We start from the raw sequence: 19,323 nt of genomic DNA on the forward strand, positions 1-19,323 counted from the left end.
CAAAGCCAGAGGATGTGGCAAAACAAAATGAAAGCAAGTCTAAGGGACAGGATTTCTCATTTCACTTCTTGGCTTGGACAGCAGGCCTACAAGCAGGACAGAAAATTTAGTGCCATCACTTTGATCATTCCAGCAGTGCTCACATAAGTGTAAATTTATCTGTGTGAATTGGCATCTTCAAAAATATGCTTCTGTACTGAATAATGAACTCAAAAGGGAGAATTTAGTACCTTCTGAGACTAGCTAGCCCACACAGAACTGAGCACTCAAGAGTTTAAGTTGTGAGACCTTCCAGCTTGTGTCAATGTCACCACATTAGGTGGTCCATTGCTTTGTTCAAGGGACAACACAGAGATCTTTGGGCTGGTTTGAACATTGGCCAGTGGTAACCTGTGGTTTCAAAATGGAACCAGCAATTCACCTCCCACCTGCACCCCCCACCTCTGCTCCAACTGCAGAGGTCGGTTTACCTTTTACCCCTGTTGAATGGCATCCTCTGTAGGTTTCTTTAATATGCTACCTGGTCTTGAGTCAGTCACAACCCATTTCTCTAAAGGGACCAAAAGTGAAGTTGCCCACTTCCACTGGGAGATACCACTGCCCTCTAACCAGGCTGCCCATGGGCAGAGTGAGTGGCAGGTGCGATATTGGAGCCTTCCATACACCCTGTTAACCTGCAAAGCTAACAGTTTGTGGATAAAGAGGCTGTTGCAACAGTTTGCGGTGGAGTTTCTGAGCCACTGCTCTGCCCATAAATTTCTGAAATAGTGGGATATATAACGTGGGAGGTGATTGTACAGGTTTCCCTTTGACATCTTGGTTTTAAGTGTTAAACTCACTCTTCCAGAATAATCGCGCTGCAGGTCGATGAAGGAAACTTCGTTGAAATGAGGCTTGGCTCTTCTGCAGACAGTCCGTTGAACATTACCAGACTGTATGTTGGTGGAGTTCCTGCTGGAGAGGGCGCTGTTGTCCTTAAGATAACAAAATCGTTCCGGGGCTGCATCAAGAACCTGGTCCTCAACACTGAGTAAGTTTGGACAATTCTGCCTGGCCAGCATATCTAGGCTGAGATCCCAGTGCAACACTGAGGGATGTACGTACTGTCAGCATTACTGACTTTAAAATCAGCCAGTAAACTGAGGCCCTGTAGCCTGCCTCTTCAAATGTATGGAAATGAATCCTTGCATAACAAATAGAAGAATCTGGCCAGTATTTATCCCACAGTTAAAATTTCTGATTATTATTAGATTGCTGTTGCTGAGAGCTTGCTGTGGACAAACACTTTACAATACTACAGCAGTATTTGATTGGCTGTAAAGTCCTTGGGACAGCCTTCATGAGGATAATATGGCAGAAATAATGCCATTGGAACCATGGTATGGATAGATTTCATATTTTGTTATGACATAGAAATGGACCATTTGGCCCTTTGTTTTGATGCTAGCACACAGCAATTCCTCTCTCACGCTAGTTTTCAGTGTAAGCTTTTTTCTGTGCATTCCCATGTTTTTCAGGCTGACACAGTAGAGTGGTAAGTTAGCATAATGCTTTACATTGGGGTTCACTTTCCGCCACTGACTGTAAGGAATTTGTCCGTTCTCCCTGTGACTCTGTTTCTTCTGGATGCTCCAGTTTCCTCAGGTATTCCAAAGGTGTACGGGCTGGGGTTAGTAAGTTGAGGGCATGCTGTGTTGGTGCCAAACGCGTTACAACACTGGCGACTGCTGCCAGCATGTCCTCGACCAGATCGTTGATGCAAACAATGCATTTCACTGTATGCTTCAATATTTTCATGTACATGTGACATATAAAGCTAATCTCCTTTGTTCTGCTTCCAGATTATGTCAGTCACCAACATGTGCGGATCAATTTACAAAGGTCAAATAACCAACTGACCCCTCCTCCATTTTTAGAATGCGGGATGAAATTGGTCTATTCTAGGGTAACGCGTATTGTCACAGGGAGAACGTGCAGGCTTCACAGGACAACACTGGTGGTCAGGGTTGAAACTAGATCACTGCAACTTTGAGGCAATAACTCCAATCATAACTGTGTCACTCTTAAATATAACGGCATGCGCCATCCAGGTTAAATGGGGACAAATGATATTGATGTTAATCTAACCCTCAGAGGACAAATTGTAGTGTGTTTGAGTTCCTGCAAGATCCCACATTCAAACTAAAATCTCATCTAAAGCAGCAAACACCACAAAAGGGGGTGGGGGGGGGGGGGAATGAGTGGCCCTCTAGCTATGTTCTGAATTACACAATATCACATCACAGAAGCATTTGCTGCCAGATCACCCATAACAGAGAAACTATTGTTACCAGTAACATTTTATGATCGGCTAATGAAAAGCACTAGGACAGAAATCGTAAAGCTTGAATTGTCCTGCCACACTTTAAACAGCACCATCTCTTAAAATACCAGCAGCTAGTAAATCCAGTTTTGTTGCATCTAAATATAAATTGCATCTTAAAAACAAACGGTTAAAAAATTGCATCGTTAAGGGACATTAGCTGTATAAATCACTTCTCTGTAATCATTTGCTGTAAAATAGTGTCTTTTATGCTAATTGCTACTGAGCCTATGCAATTTAAAATAATGTTTTTCTTCTAATCCCAGGTTGTTAGATTTCAGTGGTGCAGTGAAGTACCAGAACATCGACCTGGACAGTTGCCTGCTTTCAGAGAGACCGACACCTGCACTGGAAGAGAGAGGCTTTGAACTTGCACATCAGCCTACTGCCACACCCATAAGACCACCTGAAAACTCGTTAGGTTCCTCGACCACCTTCAGCTCTCCTTCGAACAAGAAAGCTGTAAGGATTTTGAAATCTCAGCTCCATGCAGTTGAAAACATTTGCTATGTTTTGATTAAATTCACAAAAATAGTATTCGAACTAGGGGACATAGCCTATTTGAGTCGAGGGAATTGACTTAGGAAGGCGGTGAGGAGAAACTAATCTTCCCAGAGATGTGAATCTGTGGAATTCTCTGCCCAGGGAGCAGTAGAAGCTACCTCATTAAATATATTTAAGGCACAGTTAGATTTTTGCATTTCAGGGGAAATAAGGGTTTGAGAAAAAGGCAGGTAGGAGGAGTTGAATCAATGGCCAGATCAGTCATGATTTTATGAATGGCAGATGAATCAATGGCCAGATCAGTCATGATTTTATGAATGGCAGTTGAATCAATGGCCAGATCAGTCATGATTTTATGAATGGCAGTTGAATCAATGGCCAGATCAGTCATGATTTTATGAATGGCAGTTGAATCAATGGCCAGATCAGTCATGATTTTATGAATGGCAGTTGAATCAATGGCCAGATCAGTCATGATTTTATGAATGGCAGTTGAATCAATGGCCAGATCAGTCATGATTTTATGAATGGCAGATCAAGCTTAACAGGCCAGATGGCTGACTCCTGCTCCTATTTCTTATGTTCTTAATTCGATAATTGAGGCTTTCAATTTGGGTTAATATGTGTCATATCACCTAAGTCTCAGTGACCAGGCAATGAACCCACGGGATCACGGAGTGCTTTACTAACCTGTTATTTTGAATCTTTTTAATGTAAGGTGAAAGCAGGCATATGCACCCATATTGATGCAATATTAAAAAGTAACAGCCTAGAAAAGGAGTTCTTTCAATTGCTTTTAAGAAAAGGCCAAGTGTGACAGGTCTTGGGAGGTAAGTCCATCACGTCACATGCAGTTCCTCATTTTGTAACACAGGTATCTTGTTTTTCCCTCTTTGCCACATTTCAAAACAAACTGCAATCTGAAACACTTCCCACTTTAAATTGAACTATTGCAGTTTCCAAAATACTGATTTATTTAGCTTGGGAGAGGTGTGGTGGTGGCACTTCTCTCCCTTTTGGGGACTCTCGGAGTGGCACGCCGACACAACACCTGGCACCACTGCACAGTTTGCAGTGACTGGGGTTTGATCCTGATGTTCAGTGCTGTCTGTGTCGAGTTTGGCCGCTCCTCATGCAGCTGCTCCGGTTTCCTCACGCATCCCAAAGATACTCTGGCAAGATAATTGGCTGTTGTTAACTACCTCTAGGTAACTGGGGAGAATTGAGGGAGAGTAGGTTTCAGGGAGTTAAGTGATGGAATGGGATTGATCTGGATTCAGTGGATATAAACACTGCTTCCGTATCATGGAAATTTGAGAGATAGAATGAGAAATGGGCTGTGAGGCTTTTGAAAGGGTGCAGAAGAGGTTTACCAGGATGCTGTCTGATATGAGCTGTAAGGGGAGGTTGGACAGCCTTGGGTTATTCTCTCTGGAGCAACAGAGACTGAAGGGAGACCTGATGAGCAGTTTGTAAGATTATGTGAGGCAGATATTATCTATCTCAGGAGGGAATTGTCAAGTACTAGAGGGCATACATTTAAGGTGAGAGGGAGATCTGCAGGGCAGGTGCCTGGAACATGATGCCAGTGATAATGCTGGAAACAGATTTGACAGTGGCATTGAAGAGGCTGTAAGACGGATGGATATACAGGGAATGGCAGGATATGGATCATGTACAGGCAGAAGAGAATTAGTTTAATTCAGGATCGTATTTGGTGCAAACTTGGTCATCTGCTGTACTGTTCTATGTTTCAGAGGAGACCTATTCAGGCCACCAAATCAGTGCTGGCTCTTTTGATTCTGTTAAGTCAATCCCACTCCTTTATCTACATTAAACTGTAAATAATTTCCCTTCAACTATATATACCCTTGATTGTGTTTCCACCTTCCTTTCAGACATTACCAGCTGTGTGAAGTACTGTGTCCTCAAATAGCCTCACACTTCATTTTATAGTTAATTCCCTTATATTCATGTCCTCTGGTTATCAACCCTTTTGCCTCTGGAAACAGTTTCTGGAGTTTATGCAGTGGATAAGGACATTTCTCTGGGTGTTGGCAAGGGAATGTTCCAGAAGGTGATGTCTTCAGGGGGAGGGGGAGGGGGAGGGCCTCAGTAACACTTCAAGCTGGCTCAGCCAATACTGGCAAAGGCTGGAACACATGATGCCAGTCCACCTTCCTGCAAAGGGAAATACAAACAGGGGCATTGCTAACAGTACTTTCATTGTAAATTGTTTTATTGCTGGTCATTTCTGATCAACAGGTGCAGTGTGCAGCAGAGGAGTTGCCAGCCATTATTCCCAAAGCTTTCCAATTTGGTCTTGCCCGGGGCAGCCATATGATTCTTTCCTTTGATGAGAACTCAGTAAAGAGAAAGTAAGACATTTTCCATAATAGACATGATGGTTACTGTAGAATGATTTTAAGCTTATTTTCAAAAGGTCATTTGAAGGAATGGTTCAATGAATGACATTGTCACTTCTGAATCGGATGTTTATGGGTTTAAGTCATATCTGAGATATTAACTGAAAAATCTAGGTATTTCGTTTATTTCAGTACTAAGAGGACACTGCATTTCACTGGGAACTTTATCGATGGAGTACTAAACTACAATTCTGTCTCCTTTGTTAGATGAACTTAACGGTTGGGCACTGACTTAACAATATTTATCCTTTATCCAAAATCAATCAACAAGATGATCCAATTATCATATTCTGCTGCTTGTGAAAACTTGCTGTTCACAAAATCTTGCCTGTGGAATTATACCTTCCTTGGTTGTAAGGCAGGTTGGGAGTGCAAGATGGTATTTTTATCGTAGAGTACAACTGTTTCTCTCTACACACTACACAGTAGAGGAAGACCTTGCATCTGCTGCAGTGAAAGGTCATTAAGTAGCGCACTTGCAGAAGATTGATTTTGTTCTGCTAAAATCTATTAAACTGAATAATGACGTGCAGTCCTAAAGTTTCTATGATTTAGTATTTTTGGAGTCCTTGGTTTAGATTAATTGTACTAACAGAAGATGCATATGTGATAGGTACTGAAAAAAGTTATGGATGCACTATTGAGGTTTTCCAACAAGTAATTTTAGCCTTCAGAAGCAAGATAGCTTCTTGGTGGAGAAGGCAAAATATAAAAAATTCCAAATCTTTTTCTCAGATTGGTCCAGTTAGAATCAGAATTGGTTTTATTATTTCTAGCATAGTTCTGAAATTCAGTGATTTGCAGCAGCAATACAGTGCAATACATAAAAAATACAATATAATTTATGTAACCCCTGGGTCGCCTCAGGCATCGCTCAAACTCGTTCTAGTCTAGGGGGAGCAGCCTTCGGCCCCGCCAAACTGGGTAATCAGCTGGTGTGGATGCTGTGTGATGTCCCCGCCTCGCTCAAAAAACAGACAGTACACCTTATACGATTAAATGAGTACAATTTATAAAGATTACTATAACTAAGCGATTACTAACGATACAGTATATATGAATAAGAGAGAAAAAAAGAAAAGGCGCCAAACTTATCAAAGTCCAAACCACTTCGTGCACAACCGTTGGAGCTCAATTACTGAAGTCTTCTGGCCACCATTCGATCCCCTCCGACTTCCTCGACCCGCCTCCTGGGACCCCCACGGTGGTCGACCAGTCGCTCCACACTCCTCTGTCTCTGTCTTCTCTCATCACCGAAAACCTTGGGCCGGGGACCGTCGCCCAGCTTCCAGCATCCCGTCCTCTTTCTCTCACTCCATCGCCCCGACTCCCCAAAATCCCCGCCAACAATCAGTTTACAGTCCCAAACAAGCTTCCAGCACTTATCATAACAAAGACGCTAGCATTCCTACTATTAACACAGGCGCCAGCATTCCTACTTTTAACAAAACAAAGACGCCATTTTGATTACATACACAGTAACAAAGAAAAAGAAAAAAACCCCCGTTACATTTACAATAAGAAGTGTGTGTGTATGTGTATATACAGTTTGGCACAGTTATGTAGTTTTTTAAAATTAAGATACAGTGTGGGGTAGGCCCTTACACCCCTTCGAGCCACGCCGCTCAGCAAGTCCCCCAATTTAATCCTAGCCTAATCACAGGGCGTTACAATGACTTTGGACTGTGGGAGGAAACTGGAGCACCCAGAGGAAAACCATGTGGTCATGGGGAGAACATAAAACTCCTTGCAGACAATGGCAGGAGCTGAATCCGGGTCGCCTAAGCTGTAAAGCGTTGTGTTAACCACTACGCTACTCTGCCACCTATGGATTTTATCAATTGCACTATACTGCTGCCACAAAAGAAAGCAAATTTTATGATGTGAGTAAAGGTAAATCTGATTCTGATATGGGTCTCTATTGTGAACTGGGAGTGGAAAGGAGGCAGGGAGAAGGGAATCATGGTTTGGGAAAAGGAAAAAGGAAATGGGAGAAAGCAGGAGACACCAGAGAGACGATCTGTATTGATCACTAAATCAATTATTTGGAATCAAATTACCTTACCTGATCTCAGGTCTGTGTGTGTCTGTGCCCTTGCCCACTTTGGCCCTGGCACTCCTTTTCTGCCTCCTGCCTACCCCCCTCCCATGGCCCTCCACCTTGCCATTCCAAACATTCTTCGTCCAACCAGCATTACAAGCTTGCTCTCCGCTCTATGTTGACAAATACAGCTCTGTATTTGCTTTATATGTTTAACCTCTTCAGCGTATGGAACTGAGATAGTGTGAAGTGGAGGGCTGAGCCCAATCAGAAAAGTCCCTTTCCTAGTTGTACTTCAAGTGACAGATGTGTTCTACTCCTTCTTTACAAGCTTACTGTTTGCCAGTCCACTATCCATAACTTCCATCCTCCATTCTGGCTCCACCAATCCCTCCCATCCCCCCCATTTTGAGATTTCCTCCACTTCAACTCCTGTGATTGCCCAAACTCTGCTCTGGCCCCACTGTTAATGAGGTTCAATGTCGGGTGGAAAACCTGCAAAAATCATTTAAAAGTCTCTCCTGCAGTAAATCTCCAGAATATCTGTGGAAGATAGTACATCCTTACTTCCTGCCCATAAGTCTTTGCCATTCTAATACACCTCCCCCAAATACCAAGGCCTTGCGTTTCATCTGTTACTTCCCAATCAACTTGCTAATCTTTCTCACAGTTTAGGATTTATTTATTTTTGATAAAGAGCTTCCAGGTTAAGTTATGGTTCCAGTTACTTACAGGGTTAATCATCCTTCATTTTGCACCAATGTTACCCAAACTTCAAAAGCCACAGCCCTCTCTTCCTAGACTTGATGCATTTTTTCATCTCCTACTTTATTCATTACAACAACCTTGAGTAAAACCCTGTGATTCTCTGCCCATTAGGAAATGGATTATGGAGTGAACAAGCTCTGGCCATTCTTTCAAATAGACTTCAGTGTTTTGTCGCATTCCTAACAGGGTTTGCATTCAAAGAATGCCTAAAGCATTGTACAGACAATGGAGTAGCTTTAAAATGTAGTCGTTGCCATAAATGTAGGGAACATGGAAACTGATTTACACACGGAATTCCCACAAATGTCAAATTAATAAACTTATTTATGAAATAAGTAAGAGGAAAATTAGGGAACCTTCTAATTGTTAGCCTGACTTCAATGATGGGGAATTATTGGATTTAGCAGCATTAGCATAGATTTATAAAGGGAAAAATATGGGAAACTTGTGTTGGACTTACTCTGCTGCAATTAAGTCTTCCCCAGCTGAGGAATCAAGAGCTAGGGGATACCACTTCACCTGCACGAGCAGACATTACAAAAGCATTGCAAATACTCCTACCACTTTCCAAAGTTACAGTTCATCTACATTAATGCATAGCCTTCGCGAGTTTTGTTAATGCTGATATTAGCAGTATCTTCTGAATTATTGTGACTTAAAATTCCACTGCTTAATTCCATGGAATAACAGAGAGCAGTTAGCCCATCATTCTTGTTTCTGGCTGCCCTACTCCTACTGATGTATCTTGCCATAGAGGGCACAGTAGCCCAGTTACAAAGCAGCCCATCCATAGCCATTCACTCACTTTGTACCATCAACAAGATGCACTGTAGCAACTCATCAAGATCTTAGACGGAACCTTCCAAACTCAGAACCTCTACCAGCTATAAGGACAATGGCGATAAAGCCATAGCAACACCACCACAGCAAAAGTTACCCCCTAAGCCATACGCCATTCTGAGTTGGAAAAGTATCGCTGTCAATCCCTCCTCAACAGCGTTGTGGGTACGCCCATAGCTCAAGGACTGCAGTGGTTCAAGAAGGCAGCTCACTGCCACCTTGTCAAGGGAAACTCCATGTTGGAAACTAAATGCTGGCTCTCCCTGCAAAGTCCTTATCCCTTGAGTGAACATATTTTTAAAAATTGCACCCCCAAAATTCATATATGGCACACTGCCACAGTCGAAAAGGGAAATTAAGAATTTGATTATAACAAAGCATGTCATAAAATCATAATCACTTGTTTGTACTAAACAAGTGAATTTTAGTGGATCCTACGATGAGGAGAAGAATATGGGAAGAAAGGTAGGAAGGATGTGAACATTTATGGTTGCAACACTATGCACTGAAGAAGAAAGAACTAAGATCAATATTTTCCCTTCTGATCTTCTTGAAGATGCCTTTAAATCTACTTGACCTCTGCCAGTTACAGGTGTAGTTATCCATGATAGTACTGGTGTTGTAACCACTGTACAATCATTATGAAGGCACACTTCTGTTGTCACACTGAGAATATCCTCCCTATTGCTCTACGCCATCATGACCATACTAAATTAGTTCAAGTTGATCAACTTGGCAGTTCAAAACTGGGCATCTTTGAGGCACCACCACACGCTGAAATCTCATGGCTCAGCATCTTACTCACTGCTGTTAATATCAAGCTGAGGAGTCAATTAAAGATGTGTTTAAATACCATGATGCAAATCTCAGGTTTCAGATGATTTGTATTGAAGAGGGTTTTGTGGTTGTGGTTTTAATGGAAAAAAATATCACAAATTTAAACCACCTTATCCTGCAAAAACAATTCACATATGAGTCTCATTTTCTAAGAATCAAGTTTTGCTCTGGTGAAGAGCATTTGCCATAGACTAGAACCAAAGCTGAGTGTAATGGAAAGATTGTGGTTACTTGAAAAATTGATGACTGTGTTTCTCATTTTGGTTAGGTTTTCTATCCAGTTGAACATTAGAACATATGCCTCCAGTGGACTGATCTACTATATGGCTCATCAAAACCAGATTGACTATGCAGCCCTCCAGCTTTGGATGGGGCGTTTGCATTTCCTCTTTAACCTTGGGAGAGGTACAGCAGTGGCCACCCTACCAAACCCCATTAACGACGGACAGTGGCATTCAGTAAGTCTGGTTGTTAGGTCTGATGTTTCATTAACCTCTACGTTTTGTCTCCGTTTGCATGCAAGATGCAGGGTAAAAGAAATTTCAAGTTAGCCATTTCTTTCACATCATGATTTGGGAAACTGACAATATAATTCCTTCTCCACCATGGGTTCCATAAAAGGCAGTTGAAAGTTCCAAGGTAACTAGTGAAGAAGAAATTTTTCCACAGTGCCAACACTGCCTAGTTGCACACCTACTTCCCAAATGACTGGTACTCGCATTGTTCAGCTGGGCTTGCACAAATTGGAAGATTATGTTTTAACATGCCAGGTACCAATGGTAAATAACATTGTATGTCCTTGTATTAACCGTAACACTTGGAAGGCAAATGAAGCATTAAATTGGCATAGAGGTGTATCATGCCACGTGGTTTATGCTGATGAGGATAGAAATTCACTTGGACTTGTTTTTAGCCTGCTAAAATCTAGAGGGCCAAGAGCCTTTCAAACCCATTCCACCACAAAAGGCATCTGGCACTTCTGAGTATGTTGAATGCTGAGTTAGGCCAATTGCATCATTGATGGAATCTTGGGGGGGGGGGAGGGGGCTTCCGATTCCACAGTGTTCCTCCCACCCAGTTAAAAGGTTGCCCCTCAATTCCAAGACAGAAAAGATTCTGCAGATGCTGGAAATCTCACAAAATGTTCCTCCAGCATTTGTGTGCATTACCTTCAATTCTCCTCCCATATTCCAAAATGACCTTAAATCTCTTACCCTGGTTATTACCTTTTACACTAAGGAGAGGAAATCCTCCTCGTTCAGCTATGTCTCTTCTCTTCCAAGTTAAATTTGGAGTATTTTTTATAAGTGTTTCCTTTCTTGATAATTTCAAGGGCAGAGCTGCAGAAAGCTTTAACTCTTCCAGTGAAATTACAACAGAACAACAACAAAACCTCATGATTCTCCACCATTTGAGTGTTCTCACTTTGATTTAAAAAAAAGTTAACATGTGTAAGCCACCCAGTCTCCTAAACCTCTCAGGATTTCTATGTCTTCTCTTGCAGGGCTCTCTTTAAAAACAATTTCTTTTATCCCCATGCGGCTGGATAATACATTTTGTTCAATTATGCACCTGAAACATCTCCAAATTGTTTACTTTGTTAACGTTGGTATAGAAGCACAAGTTGTTGTTAGTTGTCAAATGAAGCCTGACCAGCAATTGATCAGTGAGAAGCAATAATTTTGAGAGTAAAAGGCATCAATTGTTGGGTCCAGTGATAACACACACATGGTAACTTCATGGGGCAACACACACAAAATGCTGGAGGTACTCAGCAGGCCAGGCTGCATCTATGGAAAAGAGTACAGTCAACATTTTGGTCTGAAGCCCCTCAGCAGCACTGGAGAAAAAAACATGAGGAGTAGATTTAAAAGGTGGGGGGGAGGGGGGAGTAAAGAGCTGGGAAGTTGATTGGTGAAAGAGATACAGGGTTGGAAAAGGGGTCATCTAAGAGGAGAGGACAGAAGGCCATGGAAGAAAGAAAAAGGGGGCTGAGCACCAGAGGGAGGCGATGGGCAGGAAAGGAGATAAGGTGAGAGAGGAAAAAGGGGATGGGGAATGGTGAGGGGCTGGGGGGAATTACCAGAAGTTTGAGAAATAGATGTTCATGCCATCAGGTTGGAGGCTACTCAGATGGAATAAAAGGTGTTGTTTCTCCAGCCTGAGTGTGGCCTCATCAGGACAGTAGAGGAGGCCATGGATAGACATACCAGAATGGGAAGTGGAATTAAAATGGGTGGCATCTGGAAAGATCGCCCTTCTTTTGGGGTAGGTGCTCATCGAAGCAGCCTCCCAATCTACATCAGGCATCATGTCAATCCATGGCCACCTCTACTGTTGTGATGAGGCTACACTCAGGTCAGAGGAACACCACTTTGTATTCCGTCTGGGTAGCCTCCAACCTGATGGTATGAACAACGATTTCTCAAACTTCTGCTAAGGCTCCCCCTCCCCCTTCCCCTCCCCTTTTCCCTCTCTCACCTTCTCTTTGCCTGCCCAGCGCCTCCCTCTGGTGCTTCCCCTCCCTTTTTCTTTCTCCCATGGTCTTCTGTCCTCTCCTATCAGACTCCCCCTTCTCCAGACCTATATTTCCTTTACCAATGAACTTACCAGCTCTTTACTTTACCCCTCCCCTCCCAGTTTCACCTGTCACCGTGTGTTTCTCTCTCCCCTCCCCCCACCTTTTAAATCTGCTCCTCATGTTTTTTCCTCCAGTCCTGCTGAAGGGTTTCGCCCTGAAATGTCGACTGTACTCTTTTCCGTAGATGTGCGGCCTGCTGAGTTCCTTCAGCATTTTGTGTGTGTTGTCTGGATTTCCAGCAGCTGCAGATTCTCTCTTGTTTGCTTCATGAGGTAGGTTATTTGGAAGCTAATCAGTTTTAATGCTGTAAATCAATGAAAATATGCCTTTCACTTCATCCATGACATGAAAATGTGCTGTTATACAAGGCCAAAATAGAGCAAATGCTGAAAATGTGAACTATTAACAGATCAGTATTATAGTACAGCTGGTTTGTCATATGGAATCTCTTTGCTTCTTCTATATACCTTTTCTGTATATCTCTTTAAAGGTAAAAACAGAATATGCAAAACGTAGAGGTGTGATCACAGTAGATGGGAAGGAATCCAGTTCAGCTCTGGGCGATGGTAACTCACTGGATGTGGAAGAGAAGTTGTACCTTGGAGGCTTGCCACCGGATTACAAAGCCAAGAAAATAGGAAATGTAAGAATAGCTTCAGTGTCTATTTGTTAGCATGCTCCCTCTGTTAGTCATTATCAGTACTGACATATCCGAAGTACTGATCTGCAGTCCCACTCTTCCTGTGAGAAACCTTGTACAAAGCGAGCAGGATATTCTAAATGGACTTGGAATGCTTTTGTGTTTTTTTTTACACCCCCCCCCCCCCCCCCCCCAATGTTAGGAGTTTTTTCTCATTTTCCTTAGTATGTAGTTAAATGAGGTACTTCTTGTTCCTTAAAAATACAGGAAAAAAAAAGGTTTTGGTCTCTTAGGAGCTGAGTCAAATCATAATTAGAACCACTGCAGACTTGTTCAGACTCAGTCTTTGGAACAATCAGCAGGTCAGGCAGCGTCTGTGGAGAAAGAGGCAGTTACATGTCAGTTCTTTCAGCAGATGTTGCTTTCCGTGCTGAAAATTTCCAAAATGTGCTCTATTTACCTTAACTATTTCTTTGACATAATATACACTTTAATAGTGATTCTGTATTTGCTAGTAATTACAGCACAGGAGGCCATTCAGCCCAGCAGGGCATTCCCATCAGTCTCCTTTTCCAGTGACCCATTCCCTGTCACATGTCCATCAACTCCCCTTTGATTTCTCTACCTACACAAAGGGATAATCTTCAATAGTCATTTAAACTACTTGCACATCTCAAGGATGTGGGAGGAAACTGGACCATGCAGCAGAAACCCGCCATAAGACACAGGAGCAGAACAAAGCCAATTGACCTATCAGGCCTGCTCCTCCCTTCCATCTCGGCTGATTTACTTTCCCTCTCAACCCCATTCTCCTGCCTTCACCCCATATGCCCAATAGCTTGACCTCCACAGGCATCTGCAGCAATGAATTCTACAGTTTCACCACCCTTTTGCTAAAGAAATTCCTTCTCATCTTTGCTTTCAAGGACATCCTTCTGTTCTGAGGCTACACACTCTAGTCCTAGACTCCTAGTATGGGAAACATCCTCTCCCCTTCCACTCTTATGTAGGCCTTCCAATGAGCTTCCCCCCACCAACACCTGCCCCAATTCTTCTTAACTTCAGTGAGTACAGGCCCAGAGCCATCAAAGCTCCCCATACAATACACCAAACCTTTCCTCCCAGGATCATTCTCATAAACTTCCTCTGGATCCTCTTCAATTCCAGCACATCCTTTCTTAGACATGTGGTCCAAAACTGTTCACAGCACTCCATATGTCATGGTGTAAGCTCACACAGGCAGCACCCAGTGCCAGGATCAAAACCAGATTCCAGAGCAGTGAAGCAGCACGAAATGCAGTGCATCTTATTTCTGCCTGCACTTCTGGTGTGGTGGTTCTTTTTCGGCCACTGTCACACAAATACCAATGTGTTCCACAGATAAAGAGGAAGGTAAGTCATCTGAAGGAGCATTTTGGAAGTGATGTGTGACATTCTTAAAGCAAAGTGAATGCAAGCATAATTTAAGTGCAGCTGAGATTGATTTCTGATACATAGTTTTATCAGTGAGGAAAAATGATTTGCCAGATGTTCCTCTGAAGGCAGCATTGTATATTTTATTATTAGAACCATATAATCCTAACTCTACGCCTAAACTAAATGTATCCAGCAATTGTCTTATTATCCACAGCCTTTGCACAAAGTGTCCATTTATGAATACATATAACACCATCTGAATTGAGCTCTTCATGACAGACTGCTGGGTGGCTGTGTTTCAGGATATGTTTAAGGAAGGGAAAGGGGGCATAGAAAGGAAGGAGGGTAAAGTGTCCCTCAGCATTTGTTATAGGAAATAGCATTATCAGCATCTATTGAAATGTCTCCATCCTGTGCCGTCCTCTTATTAATGAAGGATGTGGCAGAACCATGTAGGAAATGGAAACCGGATTCCAGGAACGGATTTTAATAAAACCATCTTCCTTTTTTTGCTTACATTTGTAAATTCAGATCTTCATTAAAAATGAGCACCAACTGAGATTAACAAAGTACTGTCTGGATCTCAGGAATAAAGAGATGGTTTAGTGATACTGTGTATTTAACAAAGACCTTTGCAGTTGAGAGTAGTATTGATATGGATGGTTGATAGATGTAAGTAACCAGCTGTAAAAGGATTGTCTCACACTCTTGTGGCCACAAGTTGAGGGGCCAGCTCACACCCAAAATAACCTCCAAAGCTAAAAACCTCAGCCCGTCAGCAATTTAATTTAATCTAGCTGCAAAGTAGAAATCTTGTCTTCCAAAAGTTGAGTTTATTGTCATATGCACAGGTGCAGTGAAAAAGCTTGCCTGCAGCAGCATCACAGGCTATAAAAAGAAGTCTGTTTCATGCATGATCTTGAGCAGTTGCATAGGTCCCAGCCACAGTCAGAATGCCTGGTTAGGTCTCGTCAGCAAGAAATGCTAAGTGAATACTATCTGACTTGGACAGCAGCAGTCTTTCCCCTTTTGCACCAGGACAGATAAACTGGGCTTACTACCCATTGTGAAAGATTGCTATTAAAATTCTAGTGGGAATGCTCATGCATTGCTTCCCTCATCTCTTATCCAGATCCCCATGTGGAGAGTTTGCATTTAGAGCTTCACAACAGAAATAAACCAATCATGACCAATTTTGCCTTAGCTTTTGAAAGGTTGAGAAACCCCTTTTTTTTTATCCCAATTGGTCTTGAGTAGGTTGTGATGTACTACCTTCTGAATTGGCTGCAGGCCTGACAGTGAAAATACTATGCAGTGCTGTTGAGTTGGCGATGAAGGAGTAACCATTGTCTTTACCAGGCAGGATGACAGATGAGTTCATAGTGTCTTCCCACTTTCCATCCAACAAGGTACACTTGAGATACTTCTGAAGAAGCCTTGACATGTTTGGTATTGTACATTATGGAGATGTTGCATAAAAGACAGGGTGGCCGCACTAATAACAGTCTGGCAGTACTTAAAAGACTAACTTACATTAAGGCAGATTTGCACATTGACTTGTAAAATGCTATAGAGCAAATTAATTGCATCACTATTCACACATCAGATTGTTCCCCTATAGCACTCACTCACAAAGCACTGTTAGAAGAGTGCCAATGAGTTTGTCACGGGCATTCAGTCATCTGTACTTCTCCTTCAGATTGCTTCAGGGTCACTTGTTTTGTCAGTTCAGGGGTCATTAAATGGTTAATGTCTTCCTGTGTTTGTGTTTAAAAGCTAGGCATTCCGAGTCTGCTTTTAAGCAATGATTTACCCATTTATTGTATTCAAAGCAACCCTGAACTGCCTATGAATAAATCCCTCTAGGTATTCAGCAGAGAGTGTTATTCATTATTATCTAAAATTTCAGCAATTGGAAATACACAAGGAATCTCATTACAATTGTCTCTGGCTGGTCCCAGTTATATCACATTAAATGCAACATTATGGAAAACATTAAATCCCATTAAATGAGAAAAAGCTCAATAAATTCAATCTGATGTGAATTATTAGACTTTCATCTCTTTGTCAACATGCTTGGTTTCTTTGTTGTTCCTCAGGCAACACATAGTATTCCTGCTTGTCTTAGTGGTGTGACCTTGAACAGCAAGCCCCTGGACATGGAGAGGCCAGTCTCTATCCTCACTGTGAGCAGATGTTACGCGACCATTCAAGAGGGCTCCTTCTTTGATGGCACAGGATTTGCTGCATTGGGTAAATGATGATTAATGTTACTTTCCATAAATGCTGCCTGGCCTGCTGAGTTCTTTCAACATTCAGTGTGTGTTCCCAAGTTATCCTCAGTCAGTTGTAGTATTTGGAAAGAAACAGGGCAGAAACAATCTTCCTAAGGGAAATTAATTAAATCCTGCTCTTGCAAATGACTCCCATACGATGAGTCTGAAAAAGATTGTTTGAATCACCTTGATCTGTAATCCTCCTTCAACCAAAATGGTAGCTTAACTAATTATTTCCAATAATGGGATGATTTACACCCTCTTCCAGGGGAAACAGAGTCTGTATTAAATACTAGAAGCACTCTGTCTTTAAGAGCCAGCCAATATTTCAGAGTCTCCATGGAATCCAGGAGGCAGGATCATGGGTCTATTTGTTTTGTAAACATAACAGGCTTTACACAATTACATAGTGTAATTGTCCAGCCCTGAGTGAGCATGCCTACAAAAGGTTTCATCTCCTTTGACATTCAGCTGGTACATTATCATCACCAGTACTTGTTCTAGGTTTCTGAAAAGTGTCAATATTCTATTCCAGTACCCCATCCTGCTCAGCTTTGGCCTACATAACAATTCCTTTCAATATACCTGTCCAAGTGTTTTTGACTGTTACTATTGTACCTTCCTCAACCACTTCCTTTGGCAGCTTGTTCCATTTATTCACCACCTCTGCATGAAGAAAATGGCCCTCATGTACCTTTTAAATCTTTCTTCTCTCACATTAAACCTGTGTTCCTTCAGTATTTAATTCACTTTTTCTGTGGAAAAAGGCTGTGTACATTCACCAATCTGTGTCCCTCATGATTTTATGCAGCTCTGGAAGGTCACCTCTCAGTCTCCTATGCTCCAAGAAATAAAGTCTTCTCTTGCCCAACCTCTCCCTATAAGTCAGGCCCTCAAGTCCTGGGAATATTCTCATACATCATCTTTGCATTTTTTGATGTCTTTCCTATAATAAGGCAATCAAAAGTGTTCACAGTTCTCCAAGTGAGGCCTCACCGACATCCTGTACAACCTCAACATAATGTCTCAACTCCTGTATTCGATGCCCTGACTGAAGGTCAACATTGCCAAACAGTGCGGTCACCATCCCGTCTACCTGTGACATAACATTTGGAAAACTGTCTGTTTATGCTCCTAGTTCTTCTGTTCTATCACACTCTCCAGGGTCCTGCCCAGAGTATTGGAACAGATTGAGAAAAGTGGTGAAATCCAAAAGCCACCAAAACACCAGATGGTCAGTGAGGGGCAAATAAATTGCAGCAGACTACCTTTATGAGTAAATGTATAAAGAGAAAGGGATAGCAACAGCAAGAAAATGCCTGATGCTCTCAGTGTTGCCCTTGCTGAAGATCAGCAGAACATTCCTCTCCACATATGTGGATGCACAGTGTGCTCTTCAGCAGCAAAGGATTTTTATTTGTTTAGTAATCCAGAGGCATAGGCTAATGATGTAGACGTGTGTTCTGGGAACTTAAATAGATTTGGAATTATAAAGGCAGTATGAGTAACAGCGTAAAAGTCCATTTATTTCCAAGAGCGCTGTAGGGAAGGAAATTTTGTTGTCTTTACTTGGCAGGCACATGTTACTATGGAAATGTGTTTGCTACTTTTAACTGTTCTTTGAAATGGCTATGCTCACCATCAAGTTCGGATTGGGGTAGATAACAATTTGGAATGATCCTAGCAGTGAATTGAAAGTAAAGCAAACATAAGAGGGGACTTGGTTGGTGTAAACATAGTGGAACCCAGATCCTCTTTCTGTGCTCTATGATGGACTATCGCACAAAGACCTTGACCACACCGTTGGAAAAGGAGTGGTGTTGCTTTCGTCTGGCTCTTTATATGGAGAAGTAAGCAAGTACTTTGGCAAAAATCATTTTCCTTTGTCATAGTACTATGTTTCATTTAAGACCCCCTTAACCCTGGACTAAATGTCTCTTTCTGTTTTATTTGCAGTCAAAGAAGGTTACAAAGTGAGGTCAGACTTAATTGTTTCGTTTGAGTTCCGCAGCACAACCAGGAATGCAATATTGCTGGGCATTAGCAGTGCCAAGGTTGATGCAATTGGCCTGGAGATTGTAGATGGCAAGGTAAGGAAGGAAACCAGGTTTCCTGCTTCATGTTTACTCAGTGGATCAGGTGCAATTGTGATCGGCGCTTGTAGATGGCCAAAAAACATAGTAAGTGATTTTGTATCATATCCTACCATTAATGAAATTGGAATATGCAAAGTGGGAGCAGGAGGTGAGCCTTCAAGTTTGCTCCACTGTTCAGTAAAATAATAGCTGATCCTATCATTGGCCTCAACTTCACTTGTCTTTCTGATCTCCTTAACCCTCCATTCCTCTGCAATCAAAAATCTAGCCATCAAAGCACTGATCAAGGCATGTTTTTTCAGGTTTTAATGATATAACTTGTCTAATTAACAAAGAATGGACTTGAAAACTGAGCAGTGTCTATAATGGGCAACAAATGTTCGTGCTATTTTGCATTGTTCTGCACAGTGGCCATGTCCCATTTGACTTTGCATAATCCATATACTGGAGAGAGTCTAGAGGAGGACTACCTGGCTATTATAATCCTTTAACAAACAGCCCAAGCTTATGGATGAGAGAAACAGAGAGAACTTTAC

General features: G+C 42.0%; 1 protein-coding gene across 1 annotated transcript in view; it reads left to right on the plus strand.

The window, feature by feature from the left end:
• Nucleotides 1–19,323, plus strand: part of lama1 (laminin, alpha 1) — a 346,216-nt gene that overhangs the window by 309,007 nt on the left and 17,886 nt on the right. The window contains exons 55-61 of the mRNA XM_073047634.1: nt 848–1,030; nt 2,629–2,824; nt 5,132–5,244; nt 10,047–10,236; nt 12,850–13,002; nt 16,515–16,668; nt 18,648–18,781. Coding sequence (XP_072903735.1) covers nt 848–1,030; nt 2,629–2,824; nt 5,132–5,244; nt 10,047–10,236; nt 12,850–13,002; nt 16,515–16,668; nt 18,648–18,781 — 1,123 coding nt within the window. The remainder of the gene's footprint in view (nt 1–847; nt 1,031–2,628; nt 2,825–5,131; nt 5,245–10,046; nt 10,237–12,849; nt 13,003–16,514; nt 16,669–18,647; nt 18,782–19,323) is intronic.

This window comes from Hemitrygon akajei, chromosome 1 (genome assembly GCF_048418815.1).
Source record: "Hemitrygon akajei chromosome 1, sHemAka1.3, whole genome shotgun sequence".
In the NCBI taxonomy this organism is placed as follows: domain Eukaryota; kingdom Metazoa; phylum Chordata; class Chondrichthyes; order Myliobatiformes; family Dasyatidae; genus Hemitrygon; species Hemitrygon akajei.